The 23,872-nt window shown below is 49.9% G+C and overlaps 10 protein-coding genes across 10 annotated transcripts; 3 read left to right on the top strand and 7 right to left on the bottom strand.

Moving 5' to 3' along the window:
* Positions 1 to 1,348: 1,348 nt before the first annotated feature.
* On the top strand, positions 1,349 to 2,140 carry AO090005000042 (uncharacterized protein; the record flags this gene model as incomplete). Its single annotated transcript, XM_001817112.3, has 1 exon — positions 1,349 to 2,140. The coding sequence occupies one exon, from the start codon at positions 1,349 to 1,351 to the stop codon at positions 2,138 to 2,140; it is 792 nt and encodes a 263-aa protein (XP_001817164.1).
* A 428-nt stretch (positions 2,141 to 2,568) lies between these two features.
* Positions 2,569 to 3,507, bottom strand: AO090005000043 (metallophosphatase domain-containing protein; the record flags this gene model as incomplete). Its single annotated transcript, XM_001817113.1, has 1 exon — positions 2,569 to 3,507. The coding sequence occupies one exon, from the start codon at positions 3,505 to 3,507 to the stop codon at positions 2,569 to 2,571; it is 939 nt and encodes a 312-aa protein (XP_001817165.1).
* Positions 3,508 to 4,149: 642 nt separating this feature from the next.
* AO090005000044 (sugar porter family MFS transporter) lies at positions 4,150 to 5,834 on the bottom strand (the record flags this gene model as incomplete). Its single annotated transcript, XM_001817114.1, has 2 exons — positions 4,150 to 5,532; positions 5,589 to 5,834. The coding sequence occupies 2 exons, from the start codon at positions 5,832 to 5,834 to the stop codon at positions 4,150 to 4,152; spliced, it is 1,629 nt and encodes a 542-aa protein (XP_001817166.1).
* A 764-nt stretch (positions 5,835 to 6,598) lies between these two features.
* On the bottom strand, positions 6,599 to 10,581 carry AO090005000045 (uncharacterized protein; the record flags this gene model as incomplete). The annotated part of the gene is made up of 3 exons (XM_023234297.1): positions 6,599 to 8,444; positions 8,520 to 9,041; positions 10,529 to 10,581. 3 exons carry the CDS (start codon positions 10,579 to 10,581, stop codon positions 6,599 to 6,601), a joined length of 2,421 nt encoding a protein of 806 aa, XP_023088784.1.
* A 1,425-nt stretch (positions 10,582 to 12,006) lies between these two features.
* Positions 12,007 to 12,582, bottom strand: AO090005000046 (uncharacterized protein; the record flags this gene model as incomplete). Its single annotated transcript, XM_023234294.1, has 1 exon — positions 12,007 to 12,582. The coding sequence occupies one exon, from the start codon at positions 12,580 to 12,582 to the stop codon at positions 12,007 to 12,009; it is 576 nt and encodes a 191-aa protein (XP_023088785.1).
* Positions 12,583 to 12,629: 47 nt separating this feature from the next.
* Positions 12,630 to 12,990, bottom strand: AO090005000047 (uncharacterized protein; the record flags this gene model as incomplete). The annotated part of the gene is made up of 2 exons (XM_023234293.1): positions 12,630 to 12,679; positions 12,732 to 12,990. 2 exons carry the CDS (start codon positions 12,988 to 12,990, stop codon positions 12,630 to 12,632), a joined length of 309 nt encoding a protein of 102 aa, XP_023088786.1.
* Positions 12,991 to 13,539: 549 nt separating this feature from the next.
* Positions 13,540 to 15,692, bottom strand: AO090005000048 (uncharacterized protein; the record flags this gene model as incomplete). Its single annotated transcript, XM_023234292.1, has 3 exons — positions 13,540 to 13,608; positions 13,669 to 14,406; positions 15,606 to 15,692. The coding sequence occupies 3 exons, from the start codon at positions 15,690 to 15,692 to the stop codon at positions 13,540 to 13,542; spliced, it is 894 nt and encodes a 297-aa protein (XP_023088787.1).
* Positions 15,693 to 16,536: 844 nt separating this feature from the next.
* AO090005000049 (SMP-30/gluconolactonase/LRE family protein) lies at positions 16,537 to 17,806 on the top strand (the record flags this gene model as incomplete). Its single annotated transcript, XM_023234291.1, has 3 exons — positions 16,537 to 16,703; positions 16,757 to 17,234; positions 17,294 to 17,806. The coding sequence occupies 3 exons, from the start codon at positions 16,537 to 16,539 to the stop codon at positions 17,804 to 17,806; spliced, it is 1,158 nt and encodes a 385-aa protein (XP_023088788.1).
* A 1,063-nt stretch (positions 17,807 to 18,869) lies between these two features.
* Positions 18,870 to 20,336, bottom strand: AO090005000050 (uncharacterized protein; the record flags this gene model as incomplete). The annotated part of the gene is made up of 2 exons (XM_001817120.3): positions 18,870 to 18,926; positions 18,978 to 20,336. The coding sequence occupies 2 exons, from the start codon at positions 20,334 to 20,336 to the stop codon at positions 18,870 to 18,872; spliced, it is 1,416 nt and encodes a 471-aa protein (XP_001817172.3).
* Positions 20,337 to 22,522: 2,186 nt separating this feature from the next.
* Positions 22,523 to 23,773, top strand: AO090005000051 (uncharacterized protein; the record flags this gene model as incomplete). The annotated part of the gene is made up of 1 exon (XM_023234290.1): positions 22,523 to 23,773. The coding sequence occupies one exon, from the start codon at positions 22,523 to 22,525 to the stop codon at positions 23,771 to 23,773; it is 1,251 nt and encodes a 416-aa protein (XP_023088789.1).
* Positions 23,774 to 23,872: the final 99 nt, after the last annotated feature.

Genomic DNA, 23,872 nt, shown 5'->3' with positions numbered 1-23,872 from the left:
CAGGTTACATACTAGACAGGGGGTGACCCTACACTATACGGGCCGTTGTGCACGGAGTACAGCGTGGTGTAGGTGTGCAGGCTTGCCAGTTTGCCGCGCAGTCTAGTATAATCCACCCACGAGGTGACATAAATAGGTCTCAGTTATTATACCAGGGCAAGTCAGAAAATAGACGCTGGAATTAAGGCAGGGCTGTATAATCGCGGTGGTGGCCCCAAAACTCCACAGCATGAACATAGACACCCGAATGCTTCAGGATAAGATCATGCTTGTCATTCTATCATCCTATCCTGATATAGTGTCATCCGAATAACCAGGGTATTGCTCAATACCGCATGTTGAACTATGTTCAATTGGAATATAGCTATCGCATGATTCTATCTGTAGTGCATATATCTTTATATCGTGGCTACATGCCAGATACCCTTTCTTCTTGCCCAAGCGCCTTCTGCATGTAAGACCCATCTCTCCCACAATACCAAGACGGAGCTGCAACGTCACCCAATCATGATATTTTTTTTATGATACCCATTCCTAGATAGTGCGATATTACTTTGCTTGCTCTCAGGTGGGCAGAACTAAAATCCTACACATCTCTGAGAGACTGACTATAAGCGATGGACAATCCAGGCCAAGACCGCCTGTGATGGGAATGGTTCCAAAAAGCCGTGCATAATAGTCTATGAGAATGAGTATCGCCTCGCTCACCCTCAAGGCGATATCGTAACGAGCGCGATTCAACCAAAAGCCTCCACCATACTCTAACATCGTGTCAATGGTTGCATTACTATCGAGCGACTGCAGCTAACAGGGTAACAATCAGTGGATGCTATATAAAATCATGTGGGTGACAGATACGAGATGACATCAAATTGCGCCAAGACCACAACGCAGTGTGCTGAGCTCGTATTCGCATACAATCGGCGAGGCTATTCAGCATTGGCATCGTAAAGACTGACACACGATTGGATGCAATAATCTCCCGCGATCGACAATCTTGGCTGTGCCAAAAATAGTTCTTCAGACATGAATACATCCGTATTCCCTTCCGTCCAAGAAGACGGCTGAATATGAACTCGAGCGAGAGGTCGTATAACTTCTTAAATTAGCCGTGACGAGGACAATCTTCGTCGTTTCTGGGATGGTCTGCTGCGTGATACAAGTTAACTGCTTGAGAAGCTCGTGTTAATGCGGGGAGTATGTGAAGAATATGTCAATTACTATGAGATTGTCTTTCTATCACCGCCGCAGAATGGAAGATAAATAGCACGAGAGATGTCCGATAAATGTGAAAACCATCACCAGTCTTGTCATCAAACATCGAGATAAACGACTAAAGTTTCCAATCATGAAGGCCTCATTCATTTCTAGGCTGCTATCCCTGACAGCATTTGCGATCTCCTCCAATCTTTCATATGGCCTGCCTCTCTCCGAGAGAGATGTGAGGCTCTTCGAGGAGCGCTACATCAACTCACTAGACTACTCGCTCGGTAATGACACCGTCAAATTAGTCGGTTACAAGAACATCAAGATCCCCGCCGAAGAGTTGGACGATCTGAACGACCACTACAACAATCACCCAGAGGTGTGGAAAAATCTGCCAAACTACTTCTACGATCAGGGGTCTGGCACCCTACGTGCCTATTTCCCAGTCGACGGAGCGCTTGTCGAGCATGACGGCCAATATCATGAGGCGAACTCATTGGGCGAGTTGGAGCTCACCAAGGTTAACGGCGACAGTTCTGTGCTGGGCCGAAGACAGACCGAGTCCATTACGGGTGTTGAAGGTAATATCATCAAAGATGGCATTATCTACCTCGAGAAGGCCGCGAAGCCGCACGCTCAGTATGGTAAAGTGCTCGTCTACGACTTCGGTGACAAGATTGTCCTCGACCATGATCATGGCAGCCACACCAAGCGAGACGGGAAGAAATCCTGCATGAAAAACCATGGCGGTCCGAACTGCAGCGACAAGTTCAACATTCACAATAATAAGTGCAAGAAGAGACATGACATCTGCATGGATTACAACGGATGGTTTTCGAACTGCAAGAAGAATGGCTCGACCTGGAGGAACTTCCCCGGCAGTGACTGTGATAAGGCACTAGGCCGTGGTAAGTGCGGGAATGAGGTTATGTGAGATGTTCTTGGCTGTTTGGGGTGTGACTCGAGGTCGGTATGGAAGGGCGTTAGTTATGGTGCGCAGTAGGAGTTGGGGAGAGGGGTCTTGTTCTTGTATGTAGATGTCTCAATCATAACGCTCTGAAGAGCTGACCAGCTTGCTTTGTTAAGTGTATTGAGTGAGTTAGAAGCAATGATGGTTTTCAATAATGTAAATAAGGACTTCTATTTTGATCATTGTCTCAATGGCAGAGCGAGTGCTTCTTTCCCACCACTACCTTAATCTGGTACTTAGATACAGTAGCCCTGTCTATGATGACAAGTGGATATCAGATAGTTTCTTGTGGAACACAACTAGATATATGAGACTTTCAGCCACTTTGGTATACAGAAATACAATATGGATGAAGCATGGGAGACATAGTAGGGAAGTACATGGTTGGCAAGTCAAAGGGCTCTTTGGAGGTCCAAGTCGACGAGCCATGCAGGGTGGGAGGGAAAGCCATCGGAGCCTTCGATAGCGGCATTGACAAACAGAGTATGGCGCCCATGTTGAAGGGGGTTTGCATCATCAGCACAGTGACTGGTCAGATAATATGCCCGGGGGCCACTGGCCTTGATATTGGAGAGCTTTTCGATTACCGTTGATTGGCCGCTGTCGATATCAGTCAGATGGGACGGTTTCTCACTAATCGTCTTGCGCCATGCGACCAGTTTAGCTCCCCAGCTTCCATGAATGTGTCCAAAGCAGTGCATTCGCGGTCTGGATCGGGCAACCCTTCCAAAAAGATGCTCACAACCTGTTCTTTGGCCGGAGATGGTATTGTCCAGGACGCCGCGAGGCGGGCCATGCGTCATAACCAAGTCAACATTCCCAATTGCGAACTCATGACCTTCGTGTGGACTATACTGAAACCCCCATTCCCCAAACGACGGTGTGTACGGGCTGGCATATACTGTTAACGACGCGCCGTTTTGAAGGTTCAAGTAATGTGTCCCTTCCTCTAAAAGTCGGATGCCGCTTTTTTCCTTCGCGTCAACATGGTCGAATAGTTCTCGAACCTGCCCGCAGTAGCCGTACTCTTTCTCGACAAGGAGTGGGTCAATATTTTGCAGCCTCCGGGCTTCGCGGATTTTGTTCTGAAATGCAGGGGGGTCAAGTGTGAAGTCGTGATTGCCCGCGATGACAAGCTTGAGTGGGGCGTTGATTTGCTTTAGGAGTTTAATGGCTCCTTGGAATTCTTGCAGGGTGGACCCCATCGTGAGATCGCCGCAGTGGATGGCCACATCGGCAGGCTCATTTGATGATGGTATGGAGTCACGGCCGTGCGTGTCTGAGATGACGAGAAACCTCGTTTTGACGGTAGGCTGGGGCTGTTCAGCCATCTTGAAATCAAGGGAAGTTGAAGACTATCCGTTGGCCTGTGATACGTAATACCTAGTGTATACTAGGTGGCGTTGTGATATTTGGTTTTAGCAACTGAGAAGGATGAGGTGCGTCGAACAGAAGAAACCAAGACATTCAGTCATGCCTACCACATGACATCCTTGCATCATGTTTATACCATCAAACATGCCTCATGAGGAAATAGTGAAGTCATAACAATACCGTGTATATACACTTAGCCACCCTCGTGATAATTGTACCCTGAGCAACCATAAACCTACGTAAAGATTCCTAGGGATAGCACAGTTAGTACTCAGTATATCTACTTGTTTCGGCAACGGATGAACGGGACAAGAGAGGTCTGTCTTGCCATGTTGTTCGAAACACTGCTAATAGTATCCTTAGTTGACGTTGTGTGCTTTCTACCCCTACCTCAAACCCGTATGCGAAGAGATATAACCTGGTGTATTCATTCAAGAGATTAGGCTAGTATAGCTCATTTCTAGCTTCCAGCCGAGATCTCCTCCTACTACACGCAGAATAGTAACCATAGGACATGAGCAAAGGCACCGTTCAATTTCATAGCTATGACCGTATTCCATGGCCTATGAACTGTTCATATCTGTCACCAAAGTCATCACCTACGGCCTCATATCCTTTTCCTTCGCGTGAACATCCTCATCATGAACAGACATTCCCTTCTCCTCATCATCAATCTCACTTGTCTCATCCAGAGTCGGGACCTTCTGAAACCCGACCTTATACCAGGGGAGTGAAAACAACGCACTCGCACTCTCCATACTGCGTCCCTTGCATTCAGGGAAGGCAAAAAATACCCAGACGGTGGCACATCCAGTAAATGCTGTAAAAAGGGCAAACGGGCCATATGACTTCATGGAAATAATCATATTAGGAAATCCCCTCGTGATGCCAAAGTTAAGCAGGTTTTGATACGTGAACGTGATCATGACGATGGTGCCGCGTAGGTGCGTGGGGCAGATCTCCGATGCAGTTAAGGAGAAGGCTGGTGCCCAGCCGATGGCGTACCCGACAGCAAAGAGGCAGATCGCCACGATACTGACCCAGGCAGCCGGGGATGGCGCAACTGAAGTTGACAGATCGGCGACGCCGAGATAGACGGCGAGGTAGAGCAAGCAAACAGTGTTTATGGCAGACCCAATAAGGAGAAGTGGGCGCCTACCAAAACGGTCTGTAAAGAAGAAGGCATAGAGGAAGACCGAGACCACTTTGATAAGTCCATACACAGCAGTGAAGAGGAGGACCTGCTTGGAGTTGAGACCGATTGACTTCAGGATTGTCGGTGCGTAGTACGTGATGGAGTTTCCTCCTGACATGATGAAGAAGGTCTGGATCAAAGTGACGAAGGTCAAAAGACGACGCGTGGGTGCATGGGAGATGCAGGCTTTAAGAAGAGAAAGTGTTGCCTTGAGGGCTGACTGAGTGGATGCTTCCGCCGTGCTGTCGACTTTGCTTTGGAGCTCCATCCACTCTCGGGCAAAGTAATCATTGGACTCCTCTAGGCCGCCTCGGAGGCGTGATAGACTGTTGTGAGCAGCTTCCACCCGTCCACGCATCATAAGGTATCGAGGGCTTTCCGGGAAAAAGGGATAGCCAATAAAAAGAATAACAGATGGAATAGCTTGTAAGACAAAAGTCGTACGCCACTGCCAGCTAGACTGAGAGGAGATAACCCCCTGTGAGGCGTAGTTGATCCAGTAGCTTCCCGCCACACCACCCATGATATTGACATTGTAGAAGGTCGTCATCATACCGCGTAGTTCCTGGGGGGCGACTTCAGAAATGTATACAGCCCCGGCTGTCATACCGAATCCCGACCCTATGCCAGAAAGAATTCTCCCCACGAGCAATTCTGCAAACGAACCAACATTCCCGCACATTAGTAGTGCCCCAATGGTATAGAAAATGGCAGCGGCCATGATAACTGGTTTCCGCCCACGTCGTTCACCCAGCGCTCCTGATACAAGGATTCCTACCACTTGCCCCTATTCCTGTCAGCGCTTTGAGACACGAGAAGACGTAAAGATGAGAGCGAACATACCAAGAGCATGGAGGAGACCGCCCAGCCGCTGTTATTTGATACTTCAGCATCGCTCAGATCTGTCCAGTGGAAGTCCCGGACAAAAGGATCCAGGCTCATCGCTCCAGAAATGTTAGATGTATTGAATCCATGCAGGCCACCACAGTAGCTGGCCCATATCACGGAAAGCCAGATGTACAGCCTTTTGGCTTCAGCGGGAATCTGCTTCACGGCATCCCGGGAGAAACCACCGCCGGCAGCACCCATGTCTCTTGGATGGAATGTACAGAGAGACACGAGACAATGAACGGCCGAGTATATGGAGGATATTAATAGTGGATGAAAGGTATCTGCAACTGCAACGGGGAAGAAGGGGGCACGATCCCTTACTGACATAAGTACAGGACACGGTGCCCTAAGTATCTTTTAACTGTAGGGCATGCTTGCGCGGGGTCCATGCCTGATTTCCGGTGTAGTCGAGGATTGCCTGACAGGCTTGGTGTGGAGGTGTAAGTTAGTAAAATCTCCACAGACGGACTTGTCCTAACACGACTTGAGGCTGACCATTCAGCTTGTGTCTATTACACGGAGGTACCCCAGATTGTATCCCCCATCGGATCCACACGGAGCCTTCGTGCCGAGCCCGTGGATGCTGGAGAGCTCCGATGCAGGAGTGTTCCGGGGCTGTGGAAAAGGCTTATTCGACTCTACCCCACATCTTACATGGCCAATGAGAAAGTTCCTTTTGTCATTCTGATCTTACTGATCTTAAGCTTGAAATAGCACGCGTGGTGATGACGTTTCTTACGCGCATTTCGGGCGTAAGGTCCTGGTCCTCTTTTCTTGTTCATCATTTTCACTGTAACTGTTAATACCACCGCGTTTACGAATGGAGCAACCTTAATAGACAGACCTTAGGGTACGGGGACAGTGCAGCATAATGTTGTCAAAGATCATTCATTTAACGCCGTGAGACTATCTATGTACAAGTGTGGAATCTATAATGACATGAATAACCAATACAAACCCCTCTACTTCGCGAGGGCAGTATTCTTGATGTGGTTCAACGCACTGCCAGCACGCAGCCAGTGCAACTGACCGGCATGATAGCTGTGGTTCAACTGCGCGGTCCAAGATGCTCCCTGCCGAGGAGTGACACGCATGGTAACCTGTCGACCGGGAGCCAATTCACCATCCTCGACTCCAGTCAATGTAATGCGATCGCCTTCCAGGATCCGATCATAGTCTAAAGGATCATCAAATGTAAGAGGTAGCATCCCTTGCTTCTTCAGGTTAGTTTCGTGTATCCGCGCAAAGGAGCGAGCAATGACGGCCACCCCTCCGAGATAACGAGGTTCCAAGGCAGCGTGTTCACGTGAGCTTCCTTCACCGTAGTTGAAGTCGCCGATGATGCACCACCGGATGCCGCGCCCTTGGAGGTCACGGGCCACCTGAGGAACAACCTCGACGCCTGAGGTAATGGGGTTGCGAGTGTGGCCGAGCATCTGCGGATCATTGCCAGGGAGGAATGCATTTCTTGCGGTGGTGAGCATGTTGTTGCTAATGTTCTCTAGGTGACCCCGGTATTTATACCATGGGCCTGCCGGAGAGATGTGATCCGTGGTGCACTTGCCCTTGACTTTCATGAGCAGTTCCATGTTAGTGGCACACCCGGACTGCCATGGTGCAAACGGGGTTAAGAGTTGCAGGCGGTCGGACTGCGGATCGATAATTACAGACAATGATGAACCGTCGCTTGGGGGCTCCTGAAAAGTATCTTCACCAGTAGCGAAATGCGCTGGAAGCTCCCGGCTCACAGGGGCTTTGAATAGAAAGGACTTCCCTCCCTCAACAGACTCCACAGGAATACTATCCGTTAACGGGTTGAAGTCAAGGCGACCAGCGTAAGCAAACGCGGTAACCAACTCAGGAGATGTAACAAATGAGTGAGTCGCTGGGTTGCTATCATGTCGGCCCACGAAATTCCGGTTGAAGCTAGATACGACCGAGTTCTTTTCCTTGCCACGTACATCAACATCCTTGCGATCCCACGAACCAACGCATGGCCCACAAGAGCTGCTCAGCACAACAGCACCGGCTTCTTGCAATTCTTTGAGTATACCGTCTTCTTCAGCCGTGGCGCGTATTTGCTCGCTGCCAGGTGCGACAAGGAAGGGTGTTTTGAATCGGGGCAACCCAGCGTCACGTGCTTGCGCGACGAGCTGACGCGTCTTGTCAAGATCTTCATAGGAGCTGTTGGTACAGCTTCCTACCATCGCATGACTGAGGTTAATAGGCCATTCACTCTGGGAGACTGCTTTCCCTAACTCGGATATGGGGTGGGCAAGATCGGGTGTGTACGGCCCATTGACGTGTGGTTCAAGCGTGCTGAGGTCAATCTCAATAACTTGGTCATAGTATTTATCTGATCCTTCATCGGCTTGCAGCAATGCCTGTTGTACCCCCTGTGCCGCCTGAGCTACATGCGCCCGCCTCGTCGCTGTAAGGTACCGCCCCATCGCGGTGGTGTAGGGGAATATACAGGAAGTCGAGCCAATCTCTGCAGACATGTTACAGATCGTCGCCATGGCCGTGGCCCCCAGAGTTTCCGTGCCGGGACCGAAAAACTCAATGACGCGACCCTTGCCTCCAGAAACTGTCAGGATGCCGGCGAGCTTGCAGATGATGTCCTTTGTGGATGCCCATCCGGATAGTTGGCCTGTCAGGCGCACCCCGACTATCTGAGGCGTGACTAATTCCCATGGCATTCCTGACATTGCATCAACTGCGTCCGAACCGCCAACGCCAATACCCATCATAGCCAAGCCACCAGCATTCGGCGTGTGAGAATCCGTACCGATGATCAGGCCGCCAGGACTAGGAGTAGCACAAATGAATTAGTACTTATATGTACATGTCTAATTTTCCAAGCAACGGGGGGGAAACACGTACACGGCGTGGTTTTCAAAAATCACTGTATGGATAATCCCTGAACCGGGCTTCCAAAACCCGATTCCATACTTTCTAGAGGCGCTGCTCAGGAATTCATAGACCTCGGCATGTTCTGTAAGCGCACGCTTCATGTCTGGCTCTGCTCCCTTCTCTGAAACTATGAGGTGGTCACCATGGACCGTCGTTGGGACTGCGACTCGCGGTAGGCCCGCACTGATAAACTGTAGGAGGGCCATGGTCGCGGTAGCATCATGACAGGCAACGCGGTCCGGTCGCAATTCCAAGATCGTCTTCCCCCGGTCGATTTCCTGCAATGACCATACTTTGTCATCGCTCGGGATCAAGTGGCTGTACAGCAGCTTCTCGGTCAATGTCAGAGGGCGCCTTGAGCTTTGCCGTACTGTGTCTAGGTTGCTAAGTTGCTCGCCATAGTTGACACCAAACAGCTGGGGTCCAACAAAAGTCAGCACGAAGCCTACGTCAGTATACGAAACATCAATTACACACCGGGATTGAGTTATTCTGTGTAGCAAGCCTTCGGACAGGAGCCCGGTCCAAACGAGGTTGCGGTCGTCCCGTGCGTAAAACCGGGGATAGAAAGCGCTGCATTGTTAATTTCTCTCATTCAATCCGTGCGACCATGGAGAAAAGAACATTTGCGGTGATTAAGAAGACGAGAAAAAACAAAGGCAAGTTGGAGAAGCAGTGTGTACATTATCGGAGGAGCTTTGGAGCTCTCTGGACTACTCCGGACCAATCAGCGAGCTTTCGGATCGTTCCGAACCCTCAATCGGCTTTCCTCCGCTCGTCGGCGTTTTCGCCTTGACTTCTTCAACTCTCGCCTCCTCGATGGTATTGCCTTGATTCGCCTCGATATCCTTCTTCGATAGATTCGTGAACTTTATTTCTCAGTGAAACCCAATCAATATGACGAGCAGATCCAGTGCCATCCGGGCTCTCCAACAATTTACATCCTGCGATGTAAGTCTACACTACAGATCACCGAACACACATTCTAGCCAATGCCGTGGTAGGGAATAGCTCACGAAGTTGAAATAGATCGGTGATGCGCTAGTTAAGCTCAAGGTGCCTTGTGGTGGCTACCTGTCGGGATTGAAAATGTTCTCTCCTGGGCCGACGAGCCTGAAAGCGAAGATCTTTGGCCCTGCCTACACGGTCCGCATGGTCCATGCCAACGACAAAACCGCGCCCTCCCCCAAACGCCACTTCGTCGATGACATACCTCGAGATAGCGTCGTCTTCGTTTCGCAGCCAAAAGGATTGATCAGCGCGTGTTGGGGCGGCCTGATGAGCACCCGTGCCAAGAAACAGGGTGCAGCTGGGGTCGTTATTGACGGCCGCTTCCGAGATATCAATGAGCATCAAGAGTTGAATATGGGCCTCTTCGCGCGAGGGATCAGCATCTTGGGATCAAATACTTTCACCAGGTCGTCAGAGCTGAACGTGCCCGTTGCCTACGAAAATAGCGAGATTGGCGAAGAGGTGATCATTAACCCAGGAGACTATCTGCTGGGGGACGTGGACGGTATGGTGGCAGTACCGGCGGACAAGGTGGAGGATTGCGTACGACTCTGTCAGGAACGATATGAGATTGATGAGGAGACCCGGTTGTGTTTAGAAAGAGGTGAGGAAATGGGCCCTACCATCAAGCGATTGAGGAAATAGGTAGATGGCGCAATGAAAGTCATTAGCCTCGCCGAGTTAATAGAAACGTGGCCCCTTTGTACAGTTCCACATATCATGGGTACTCTGGGTTTTCCATGCTGCTAGAGAACGGATCCCAGCCCCAGTCACCATGCAAATACTCCACCAAGAAGCCCTCCATCGCTGCGTCAATAGTAGATTGGTCGGAGCCAGCGGGAAGAAGGCTACCAACTTGTGATAAGAACCTGTCGGGTTCATTCTCAACATGGTGCTCCGGGTATGACTCGGTTCGCACACTGTCTGCGGCTGTGGCTGTGGTGTCAACAGAGCTGACAGAGTCATACACAACAGCATGATGGTAGTCAAGAACGGGTACTCCCATCTGTGTGTTAACCATATCTGACATGGACCCAATATTCGATGCAAGTGGTGGTGGATCGGTAGATCGAACTATCCGTCGCCGTTGTGTCCGTGATGGCGGCTGCAGCTGAGACAAGGATTGTAGCTGGCTCAATCGCTTGATGGTGAGATCTACCATGTTATCAAAGCTATCTTTCCCTCTGCGAAGAGATGGCCACCACTGGCTACCAACGCTGAGCAGGTTAGAGCATGTGCGTAGATCGCTCAGAGCTTCCGAGAATGGTATCGTTTCCAGGAGGTCACGCGAGGCCCAGAAACAATAGACAATCGTGGCCCCAGAGGAGAAGATACCATGTACATGGCGCCAAGTATAGTGCAGTTTTTCTTCATGGTTGAGGTATTTGTATATCCGTAAGCGCCTCCGACAGCTCTGGTAACAGAGGTGCAAAGCATTCCTCGAGGGTGATCGGAAGACTTGGGACGGCTGGAAAAGAAGGGTAATAGCTGAATGGTACAACGATTCCAGTTTAAGTTGTTCACAATGAAATTTCACTTCTCCGTCCTCGATGTCCTGCATGTTCGACGTCGGCCGAAGACTTGCTGTCTGCGCTAGCCAGTCATCTAGTTTAGCCTTTATACGCTGCTGTATGCTAGCCGGATCCGTAGGCCAGATCATGGCATCTCCTTGCGCTGGCAGCCTATAGAACAGAAGCTTTATTTCCGATATGTAAGAGTCGACCCGGAAGCGGTATATGCACAAAGCCACGGTCTCTGGCGATGGTAGCTGTATATCGAGTTCATTACTCTGGTCGGCTGGGTACGTAAACTCTTGGATTTCCTCAAACTTCGGCCACCTTACATCGAAGGTCTCATCCCGAATACCAAGAGGTCTTCCCTGGATTGTAGATATTGACCTATGGCAAACTTGTTAGCATGCGCCCTATAGGGGGCATTGGAGACAGTGACATACCGGTCAAGGGAATAGACGGTATGGAAAATAAGCCGGCGAATCGTCAATGCGGTGGGGGTGAATTCAGAGTAGTCTGTGGGCTCCCGGTGGAGGCCTAAGTCAATGCAATGTGACGTGGCAATGTACGAGAGCGTCCAGATGTTGATAGCAGCAGGGCCAATCAAGCCCTGGACCATTAGCAGCAGCACGCCTTGTAGAGCTGGCACGGAGATGCTGCAGAAGCATTCAGAGGCAGCTGACATGGCTATCCGATAATATTTGTCTGGGGAGTGATCAAAGCTTCTGTTCCGAGTCATAACGGTCGCCGCGAGTGAGAACACCATAAACACATGGAACGTAGCTGTGAAAACAGAGATCGGTGTGATTTCGTTGCCGGCAGTGATATCGTATCTCCCATTGTAGGGGAAAGTGTTGATAGAATCAATCCAGCCATTGGACCCTATATGGCCATTGCAACCGAGGTCTGCACAGTCTCTCAGGGCCCGATACGCGTTACATATTGAGTGAGGATGAAGAAATGGGTGATCCACGTGGATCACCTGGAAATAGACCTCTAACAACGCACTGGCTTCCTCCGATGATGGTAATTCCTTGCTCACGATTAGCACCCCAAATTCCGAATATTACAGCGGCATTCTGCGGGATTACCTCTCTTAATCGGTCATAGAGAGCCTGGTAGGCCTCGCGTGACTGACTACGACCAGGGGCCAACCGGCGACGATGACCACTGCGAGAAGATGTCGATACCAACTCTGGGCTCGCAGTAGAACTTCGTTCGCTGTCAATTCCAATCAGTCTCGTGAAAAGCAGACCAGAAGATGATCCAAGATAATGTTTCTGTCGGGAATCAGAGTGCAAGGAGAGCATGCCCAGCTCAACGAAAATGGGCTGCTCCATCTCTGGCCCCTCTGCCATAGAATACGAGCGCTTGGAAGACGTAGTAGCTTCAACGAGGGGGTGTTCTGCAGATTCAAGTACCGGTGACGGTGCATGCGCACGCTCCTGGCCTGCCCCGTTGGTAGATATTGCAGGACGCCGAGGGATGGTTGTTTCATCCGCGCTAGTCATGTCGACTGCGGGCCCTTCAGATAAATCGAACTGAGGGTCGATCTCCTTCAGTTTTTGTTCAAGCCAGTTGATCCTGGCATGACACCGTGTGATGAAGCTGAATTATCGTCAGCCATTGTCAATCGGGGTGGAATGCCAAAATCACATACTCTCGTGGGATGGATAGTCCATTATTCCGGCCATCGACATCAACACACGGGACACCTGCCCGAGCGCAGTTCCCACAGGCTGGAATACCTCCATCACACTGGTTGGAAGAACGTTAGCTGGGGTCGTCAAATAATTCTCGTCCTTACTAATCGGCTGAGGATTACTCGCCTTCACACGTTTAGCACGGCATCGACGACAGGCCAACCGCACCTTCTTCGAAGGTGCTGGTTGGGCAGCCTCGGCCTCTGTGGGTGCCATGTGGTTTACTAGAGATTCACACCCCCATTCAAGATGAATAAAAGACTTTCTGTCTCAAGACCATGGAGATGTGGGGAACAGCAATCAATATCATGCATTCTGTATGCACTGTGAAAGAAGATCCGGGGGAACTGGCTTGGCGGTTTGCATTGTTTGCTTGTCGGCAGCGGTCCGAATCCGGCAACCACTCCCCGAGCCTGGCGTCAGTGACCGATTTGAGTACAACCATATAGTGAATAATAGTATGCGATGTAGGATCAGATAGTAATTCTAATGCAGTAACAGTTTTGGTCTATATGTGACAAACTCTGATTCACTCTCACCGTCTATGCTTTGTTTTGCACTAGTCACTATATCTTACAAGGGCAACATACGCGGCTCGACAATATATACTTATGCTGTGGTGGTTCTACCACAATCATGAACCGTACATACAACGTATCCCCGAATCCACATTGAAATTTCCATTTTTTTGTTTATAAGACATACAACTAGATGTTTACTCTACTCAGGTTGGAAATGAACGAAGCAGAACCCGACTGACTGTCACTACCCATGCAACGATCCCGTCCACTGAACGACACGCTCGTAAATTGCAAAACTAATGGCTCCCGAGATCTACAACCAGGTGTCAGAAGTCAACAGTAGGAACGATAAGAATTAAATGGGGAGACGTACACTGAGCCGGGCTAGACGAGGAGTAGTCCCGTTCCATAACGCCAAAGTACCTTCTGTAGTGACGATTGACCGAAGACAATGGAAAGATCCCCGGTAACGCTGAGAGCCATCCAACGCTTGTAAGCGAGTCTTGATGGTGTCGAACGGCATGGTAGCATACACTGTAACTACTCCAGCCATCGCCCCGGCGACCACGGTACTCCAGACTGGTGCGCCGTTAGCTGCGCCCGTACTCGTGAGCGCGGTGAGATGGTGCAGGAAGAAGTTGTAGCTGGTAAATCGTACCATGGCGTTCGATGATTGCTTCAGCGTGACGGGCAATGTTCCACGATACAGCCCAGATACGCCTTCGGTCGATAGAATAGTACGAACTGCATGGCTGGCCGACTTATACACCTTCGCACCCGCTCGATCATCAATGATCTTGGTTTTCAATGTTTCCCCAGGCGTGACAACGAGTACGCTTTCCGCGACTCCTGCAATGAGACCCGCGCACATATTCCCCGTTGATGTCACCTTGCTGGACGAGTCTGTAGGCATCCACTTCTTCGCACTATCAAAAGCGAAAAAACGAATCCCTGATTTCGATGCATTGGAGACGCAAAAGGCCATACTGCCCGTGTACAGATGACGAATACCATGTTGCCGCACCGTAGCGGTTAACAGCTGGACTGGGGACTGTTTCGGGTCATTGGGATTCAACAATTGCTGTCGAGTTTTCAAGTATTCGGTAGGATACTATCAATACGTGATGGTGAGCGTTTGGTCTCATCCTGGTTAGGCATTTCTCAGGGAGTGTTACTGTCAGAAGACTTTCGGCACCGCCAGCTGCAGCCCCGGCGACTATGGATTGCCATGGAACGACTTGTTTTTTAGGCATTGTGGTTTCTCGTGATAACCCTCCAGTTCCATTGTTGGAGACCTAACTATATGATGCGCCATTGATCGCTGGTCTTGCGCCGATACGGTGGAATGAACGATATCGGCAATCTTTCCTATCTTTCAGAGTCTCGCCTTCCGCGCGAGTTTCGCTGTTGACTTTCGCTCTCTCCCTGTTGCTCTCCATTTTTTACCTCGTGTTTTCCTCGACCGGAGCAGTCAATCCCCGCAGGAAGGGATGAACGGGAAGAGTCCGTTAGTGTGGAGGCCGCAGTGGAGTCACCCGGAGTAGCCCGCGAGCCTGGATTTGAGGACAGTTCCCGACCCAGTAAGTCATACTCCACCATATCAGTCTGGGTACTCCGGAGTAAATAACTTAAGCGCAATGGCAGGCGATGCGGTCGGCAGGTTAAGGCTCACCAGACTGAACGAAAACAACGCTATTCCTTCACGATGACAGTAGCAAGTCAGAATAATGCTGTTGCAGAGCTGTTCCCGCATGGATGCTGGGATGCTCATCACCATATCTTCGATCGTGAGAATTGTCCACGGATATGAAAATTGAACGGGACTTGCTAATGATAGTCGCATGTTGTAGCCACACAATTTGCCTACGCTCCCGACCGTCATTTGACGCCTCCACCTGCAACCATTGAGCAATTCATCAATTTCAAGAAGAGTTTGGGTATTACCAATTCGGTGTTAACTCATGGTCTATCGTATGGAGCCAATGTAGAATCATTGAAAAGCTTCGTCAAGCTGCTAGGCCAGTCCTCCACCAAGGGAATTGGGGTCATTGATCCTGAGACAGTCACCCGGGAAGAGTTGAAGGAAATGCACAATGCAGGCATCCGGGGCATTCGGGTCAACGTCTACAAGTACAAGGCCATGAACGACGCCGAGCTACAGAAGGTTGCTCTGCGGGAACATGCCCGTATGATTGGCAAGCACTGTCCGGGGTGGACTATGGCGTTCACACAAACTCATCCAGAGTTCTGGAAGGAGTTGACGCCAGTCATTGAACAGGAGATCACGCCTGCGGGGATTCGTTTGATTACAGACCACTTTGCCTTACTGAAAGGTCCAAGCATGCTTCCACCCGAGTGCGAGGGAGACGTGACCCGCCAGGCAGGATTTGAAGACATCATGGACTTGGTTCGTAAGGGTCATTTGTATGTCAAACTCAGCGCACCGTATCGCGTGAGCAATGAAGCACCTTTTTACGATGACCTGAAACCATTGGTCCGAGCCTATGTCGATGCGAATCCGAAACAGGTGCTCTGGGGGAGTGACTGGTAAGTAATATTTATACCGACAGTTGGTGACTCAGCTAACATGATTGTGATGAAGGCCTCACACCCCGCGTATGAAAGTGCGTACATATGACGAGGCAATGAAGGAGACCCCTTTCCTTGAGGTGGATGACCACGCATGGCTGAAAAGTCTACGGTCGTGGCTATCAGAGGACGAATGGCATACCATGATGGTAGAGACACCAAAGGCGCTTTATGATTGGTAGACGAATCACGACGTGCAGTGCATTGGGCGTTTATTCTACTTTTTATCATTTTTTATTTTATTTTCTCGCCTTAATGTGATGCTGTGCGTAGTACAACTTCCAGATGACGTTATATGGTAGACACGTAGGCGAGGTTCCGCGGGGATTCGATGTTTGAGGGAGTCACACGCGAGCACAGCCAACAACATAGAAGGGAACGATAAATGCGGGGAACAAGATCTCTCCCCGGCATCTACCCCACGGGGTATGTCCGTAGCTCGGACTCCACGGGGAGAGGCCAAGGCCAAAGACCGATGGTTGGATTTGTTGGAGGCATCCGGCGGATGCTGGGAGTACCCCGGAAAGCTCCTCGAATAGCTTCTATTCAGCGTATATTCCGTTGTGAAAATGGTGTATTTAAGCTAGAGGTAGGTCTCCCAACCCAATGAAAGGGTATGCTGTCGTTCTATGAAAGAAGGGATCTCTACAACATGGATGTCTACTTGAACCCGCTCCCGCCGCTCCTGAATAACAGCATTGCTAAATGGGCGTATATTTCGCTCGCCGCATTGGCGAATCTTCCCGGGCAGTTCAACCGAACGGCGTTTGAAGCCCCATGGGCAACGTCGGAGATATCGGATGAAGGCTTTAGTACAGCGTAAGAAGGTTGTCCCTTCCCAACGATGTACATGGAATTACTGATTGAGATAGATTGTCGTACCTGAATACCACCGACTTTGTAGCCTATGATTCGAGGTTTTTCGATATCATTGGCCCCAACGCAACAGTGGAGCATGTTCAAAAACTAGCCTACCAGGTCCACGAGGCACCATGTTATATCAAAGATACCAATCAGCTCTTTTTTGTCGAATGGGGCCCTCCAGGTGGCGACGATGGCATTCATTCGTGGCAGTACCTCCTCGATGTAGAAACTAATACCCTGCGCAATATAACCACCAACCCTCCCACATACAACGTACATGGGTGTGTCTACTACAATCACTCCATCCACGTGGTAACAGATGGTTACAGTGACCTTCAGACAGGAGAGCTGGCAAAGATCGACCCCCACAGCCATGAGAAAACGACATTGTTGAATAACTACCTGGTGCAGCCATTTGCAGGCTTCAACGATCTGGAAATAGATCAGGTGGGTAATTTCTGGCTAACAGATTCAAAGTCAGGCTGGGTATGTTCATGCTATCATTCCCTCAGACAAAAAGCCCATGATGCTGACTCGCGAAATAGGGCCGACAGATTGTGGAATTTGCACCCCCAACAAACCCGTCCGTCTACTTCGTTGAACGATCAACCTTTCGCACCAAGGTAGTTTATACTACTACTGGGAATACCAATGGTATCGCCATATCCCCCGATGGGAAGACATTGTTCATCCCGGAGACAGGGGTGTCGAAGTACTTTCCAAAGCGGACGGACCCCTACGGAATGCGACAGCTGTGGGCCTTTGATGTATCCAAGTCACGCTCCGTACTGTCAAATCAAAGGTTCCTCAGCAATCCCATCTCCTACTTTTATGATGGCGTGCGCGTGTCGCGACATGGGTTGATCTTTTGCGGTGCAGGGGATGGCGTCGACGTCCTCGATCCCGACACAGGGTACACGCTGGGCACGATTCGCGTCGGTGGGGGTGAGAATGGGGCCGTGAGTGTGGCATTTGGGGAACATGAACTATCGGTTGTAGGAAAAGGAGGAGTATGGCATGTCAAGGGGATTCAGGAGCGACTAGCTCGAGAGTGGTAGACGGGTTTCTCTTGGACAAACCCCCAGGATTTGCCCTGTGCAACCAAATTATGAGTAACATGAACATATTAAAACGTTCATGTTGCTCATGATTTGGGATGTTGATATCTCAGGTCAATGTTAACTTCCTCGCCCGGCTATGTAGGCACCCTTCCCATAATATTCTTTGCTTGTAGCATTTGTGACCACGAAAGTGACCATCCTGAAGCCCTTACTTTTGCCCTGTCAACCAAGGTCGCCCACTCGATGTGCGCTAATAGACAATAGGTAGTGGAGTGGTTGAGCCGGTAACAAAAGTGCCTCCACGTCTCGAGGAGAGCGGGAGAAATCATCTTTATTCCCGGATGTGTATTTCGGTAGAGTCAAGTGACCTCATAGGACAAGGTGTAAGATGAAGATTATATTTTCAAAATCATATCTAGCTATGAAATGACAGATGGTTTAGAGAGTCTGGCATTTGTACCACTTTCCTTTCCTTGTCCAAGAATTTTGTTTTACACTTCAAGGGTGAACCAGCAGCCTCAGGCAGTATGTTTGTCATGCTTCGTCAATATTGCCTTCAGGCATTCGGAATTGAGTCACTTGACCGGGTAATTTCACTTCCTAGGGAGCCTAAGGCACCCCCCGCAAATGTATATGTCGAGAATCACTAATCAGTTATGGCCGAAGTCAAACACGGAGATGCTTGTGTAATAGGATATCCTTGAATGCCTGTCGAACTACGAGGGCTTTAACACAGCGATACCCGAGTAGCAAGGCGGGGGCAAAAGCCATCGCAGAAATCGTTGTCCCATATGGCGTTGGACTTGAGTTCAGAGTCGGGATGCTTTCAGTATAAGATTCTGCGTGACGTCCGAATTAACCCGGGGCGGTCGCGCTGAAGGATTATTTAGGGAAATAGCGCGTCAATGTGAGATTATATGCTGTTCATGGCGGTCTATATACATTAAGTGTCCAAGGGTGTATCCGCGCACACATTGTTCGCTTTTCAGCTATCCATTTAGAAAAGAACCATTCGGGTCTCGGGTTTTGGATGGATGAATAAATTTCAGGAGTAAAAGCCCTAGACCGCACCACAAGTGAACGGACTGTGGACATTGCCAGTGCGATAATTGTTTCTCTGTAGTATTTTGTGAGTATAGGTCCAATTGAGAAGAAAGGGGCAACGTACAATATCCTGGATACTCGAATAAAGACCTCCGACCAGCACGACGAGACCAAAGATGAACACAAAGAGGTTCACGAGGCTGAGGAGAAGGTTCTCCCGAGAGTACCACTCGCCCTTGCGGAGGAGGAAGAACCACATGACTGGGGGGAGATAGAATGAGAACCCCGAGGTAAACAACGCCGATGTGATCGAAAGGAGGTCATCAAAGAAAGGAACAGCCTCTGCAATCACCCAAGCCAGGATCGTGAGAATCGTGATGAGAGTCAACCAGGTAATCCAGCCCTTGGTTGTATTAACGTAACGGGTCACACTGTTTTCATAGATACGACCGTGAATCAGACGCCCAGCAACGATTGTTCCAATCGCGCCAGAAATGAAGATCACCGGCAGGGCTATACCAAAGGCAACCTTGCTCACGAGTGAACCAGCAGAGAGCAGCGCAGGCGATTCAACCTCTTGGCCGACAAAGGCGTAGATAGTCGCTCCGGTGACCGTATAAATCACTATCTGGAGTATACCAAGGGTCCAGATCGATTTAGTAAAGTCCTTCGGGGTGTGCATCTCGTCCATGAAAGAAAATAAGCAGCTGGCGAAAGTGTACGCGAACACAATGTTGCTAATGGCAATAAAGGCATCCGAGAAGCTGGGGTCGCCTTGTGGGAGGGCCGACCAGTCAACCTTAGAAAGTCCCGACTGAGTGCCTTGGATACCGGTCGATATGATTGTGATGCCAATCGCGGCCACGATCGATACAAAGTCAATGTAGCCCAGCCAAGCCATATCGGCGAAAGACGACGGGATGGATAGCAACAAAAGAATAATGGCAGAGACAACGCTGAAGACCACCGAGCAGACGTTGTTGCTATCAGTGATATGGCGCCACGCAATCGTACCCGTTAAGCAGTTTGACCCCGTGAGGAAGACAAGCTGCAGGATTAACATGAAGGTGAAAAGTTCATTGCCCACACGGCCCATTAATAAACCACCGGCGTCGCCATAGTGTCGGACACCAGGAAAGGCGAGTTTCACCTTTCCGATGATCCAGGATGTATAGATGGCAATCAGTCCAATGCCTACACAGCAGATCACGCCTGCCACCATTCCCAAGGATGCAAAGGCGGACGGAATTGAGAGCGCTCCCAGACCGATGGCCTCGATAATCAGCATGATGGTGAGACGTTTCCAACCCAGGCGATGGTATTTGGCCTCACCGGCCTCGATAATCTGCTGCTCTCCATCGTCCAGCGCGTCGGGCAGCACCTTGCTATCTGGAGACCAACCATTGGGTTTGGGGGTGTCCATCTTGCCTACACCAGCGCCATTGCCTGGATTGGCGTCGAGTATTCCACTCGGGCAGCTCATAGTGAAGTGAGCTGTTTGGAGCCTGTTCTAAGAGAGAAAAGGGGTGAGATGCCACACGTCGATCGTAACATTAGACGTTTAACGAGCAATAATGAATGAAATGTAACCAATCTCTTCACTTTTTTTCGAGTCATTTTTTTTCAATCTGGGGTATTTTGTCATAGATTACCACTTTTGGTAAAGATGAAATCGGATTACATTCCGCATGCGGTGTGCTGGGTTTATATCCAACCTCATTGGCTAGTACCTGAGAGTCCAGTGACTCAGCGACATCCGTCAACCAATGATGAAGAATCGGGAAACCGAGTGGTATCCGGATTTCCCTAGTGGTTACTTTCGGAAAATGTCCAAGAAAATTCTGTCAGAGATCTACATGAGGTTATCGACCCGAGTCCGTGTCTGGAATACTTCAATTTTCGTGAGTCTACGTTCTGCGTTACTCTGTAGAGCAATGAACCCTTTCTTTTCTTCTTATTTCGACAACTTAAGCTGGATCAGATCCAATCTACGAGGTAATTCATCCTACACAATACCACGCTCATTAGGTTCGGCTTGGCTTGCATGGAACTGTGTATCAGCGGCGCCACAAAGTCTTACATTATTTTATTACATTATGTGCCCTTGAAGTTCGGGTCGTGGTCTGATTGGGAGATGCCGTTGCGGCTAAATGCAGTAAGTTCGACTAGCAGGATAAAAGCGTAACCTCGGGCCGGGCCATATTATTTCCCCCGACCGAAACGCAGCAGAACCGGCGATCAATCGAATGTATCCATCGAATATAGGCGAACATTTAAAGTGCAGAATACGTTGTAAGAAATGTCTGAAAATGATCAAGGTGGTTTCCATAAAAGCCTTATATATCCCATATCCGCACTGGAGAAGGCATGAAATCGCTCACCAGCTTCCAAATCCTTCGCCACATGTACAAACTATCAGATTGCACCACGACTTGCGTGTGGCTGTGTGTGACCGTCTGAAGGATCCCCAGTAGAACAGACTCATCGTATCCGCGATCTAAAATTTCATCCATCTCCTCAAAAACGAGCATTGCAACTGCATCAGTCTGCAACCATCCATTAGTGATACATTGCCAGATCAGACCAGGTGTCCCTATGACTATATCGGGGACCCGCCCCATGTCCGACCCTTGGAGCTCGGCAATCCTGTCGTGGGCATCACGAAACCCTCTAGGGCAACAGTAGACTTTCACCGACGGCATTGCCGACGCCATGGTTCGGGCGATGCCATTCACCGTCCATGCCAATTCAAACGTGGGGCTTACGATCAGAGCTTGGCATCGGGACGGAGTGTCAGACGGAGCCGCTGTCTTGATCCGTTGGAGGATAGAAACCACAAGGTACATCCGTTTGAGAGGAAATGGGCCTTGGGCGAGGACATGGTGACCTGTGGAACTGATTCAACAGACCGAACGTATGCATGTCTTGTGCGGATAAGTCAAGAAGATACCTTGGATGATGGGGCAGACTAGTTGATGATAGTAAGGGAGGTCATCACGAAGGCTCCAAGGGCTCAGGGCCTGCAGCAGCTCCGGTTTGAGTGAGAGCTCCAGTGCAGCCGCTAAAATGGTTAGACGTATGTCATATCAACCTCGATCTCAGAGTCAAAAAGGTATGTATATACCTTCGGAGTTCTTCTGTTCAGGAGGCGGATGTGGCATCTGCTGTGTTGGCTCCCCAATTCAATATCTCCAAGTCCAATTGCCAATCTCTCCTCCCACCAATACTCTCACAGAGGCAAGAAGAAGGCGATAGATACCGAAGACCTTTTGACTCGTCGTTCAACATTCAGGATACGAGTTACCTGCATGATGTTTGTCATGTTTGTTTTGACTTCCCAAGTCTTGCGATGAAATGGCGCCAAGATCCTTAGACAGGATTCTAAGTTTAGATGATCGACTGTTGGCTTCTTGGCTCGGGGATTTCACTGAATACTGACGTAGTTTGATACTTGCCTTTGACGTGGATCGTCGGATTGGCTCCAACAGAAAAGACAGTCGGACTTCCCCTCGGAGATAACCACGGCAATTTCCATTCCTGTCAAAACCCCGAGATATCCATAGATGCCCATCGAATGCATATAAACAGAGTCAGGTCGGGTTGCAAATCGAATTCTCATCCAACATTACCAAGGAAACAAAGCGAGAAGTAACAACAGAAGCATAAACCATGACCGGATTGAAAGTGCTCATCTGCGGCGCAGGCATTACCGGTAATGCCCTGGCCTTTTGGCTATCCAAGATGGGCCATCAAGTCACGGTCATCGAAAGGCATTCGAGCTTGCGTGCCACCGGGCTGCAAGTCGACCTCCGAGAACCGGGTATCACAGTCTTGCGACGGATGGGCCTTGAGCAACAATTCCGTGCCAGGTCTGTTCGCGAACAGGGCATGGAAATTGTCGACCATGCCGGCAAACGCAAGGCATATTTCGCCGCCAATCGATCTGGCTTGGGAATGCAGAGCTTCACCACGGATTATGAGATTATGCGAGGTGACCTCTGTCGGTTATTATACGATGCTACCAAGGACCGCGCAACCTTCGTCTTTGGAACGACGATCGAGAGCTTCACACAGCGGGAAGGTCACGTTGACGTACAGTTCTCTGATGGCAGCCACGACTGGTTTGATCTCTTAGTGGGAGCCGATGGACAAGGTTCGCGCACACGGAAGTTGATTCTCGGATCTGAACCAGATCCATTTCACCCATTGGGGGTTCACATAGGATATTTCACCGTCCCACGGGAGATTCAACCCGGGGAGGAGTACAACGCGGCAATATACATCGCTCCCGGGCGGCGCTTTATCTTCACACGGAGGCATAGTCCGCATGCCATTCAGGTTTACCTCGCGTGCAAAACCGACTCGGATCGACTGGTTAAGGCACGCGGAAACACCGAGGAGGAAAAAGATGAGCTGGCGGAGATCTTTCGTGGAGCAGGATGGCAGACGGACCGGATTCTAAAGGAGCTCCAGAGCGCGGATGACTTCTACTGCGAGCGTCTGGGGGTGGTCAGAATGGACTCCTGGTCTGCCGGTCGAGTCGCCCTCGTCGGAGATGCGGCGTACTGCCCATCGGCGACCACCGGTATGGGAACGACGTCGGGCTTAGTGGGGGCGTATATCCTCGCGGGAGAGATCAGTAAACATTACCAAGCGGATCACGAGTCAAAGGATCGTCTCCTCCTCGCTCTCAAGGCGTATGATGACACATATCGACCTTTTATATCCCAAGTTCAGAAGGGAATCGAAAAAGGCTCGACATTCTGGGACTACACCCCATCTTCATGGTGGGGGATTACCATTTTACACATTCTCTTATGGGTAGCTTCTTTCCTGCGATTGGATATCCTCAGCCAATGGTTCATCCGTGAAGATACAACCTGGGCCTTGCCGGATTACAAGAAGATGGAGCAGAGTTGATGTTGCATTAAGGCATTTCCCCCTGACTTCTAGTATTGTTTTTCTCCTCAAAGACAGGCCCCATTGTCTCTTTTCTTTAGCCTTGAAACACATTTATGT

Source organism: Aspergillus oryzae, chromosome 1 (assembly GCF_000184455.2).
Source record: "Aspergillus oryzae RIB40 DNA, chromosome 1".
NCBI lineage: Eukaryota > Fungi > Ascomycota > Eurotiomycetes > Eurotiales > Aspergillaceae > Aspergillus > Aspergillus oryzae.
This window is presented reverse-complemented; position numbering and strand designations above follow the sequence as displayed.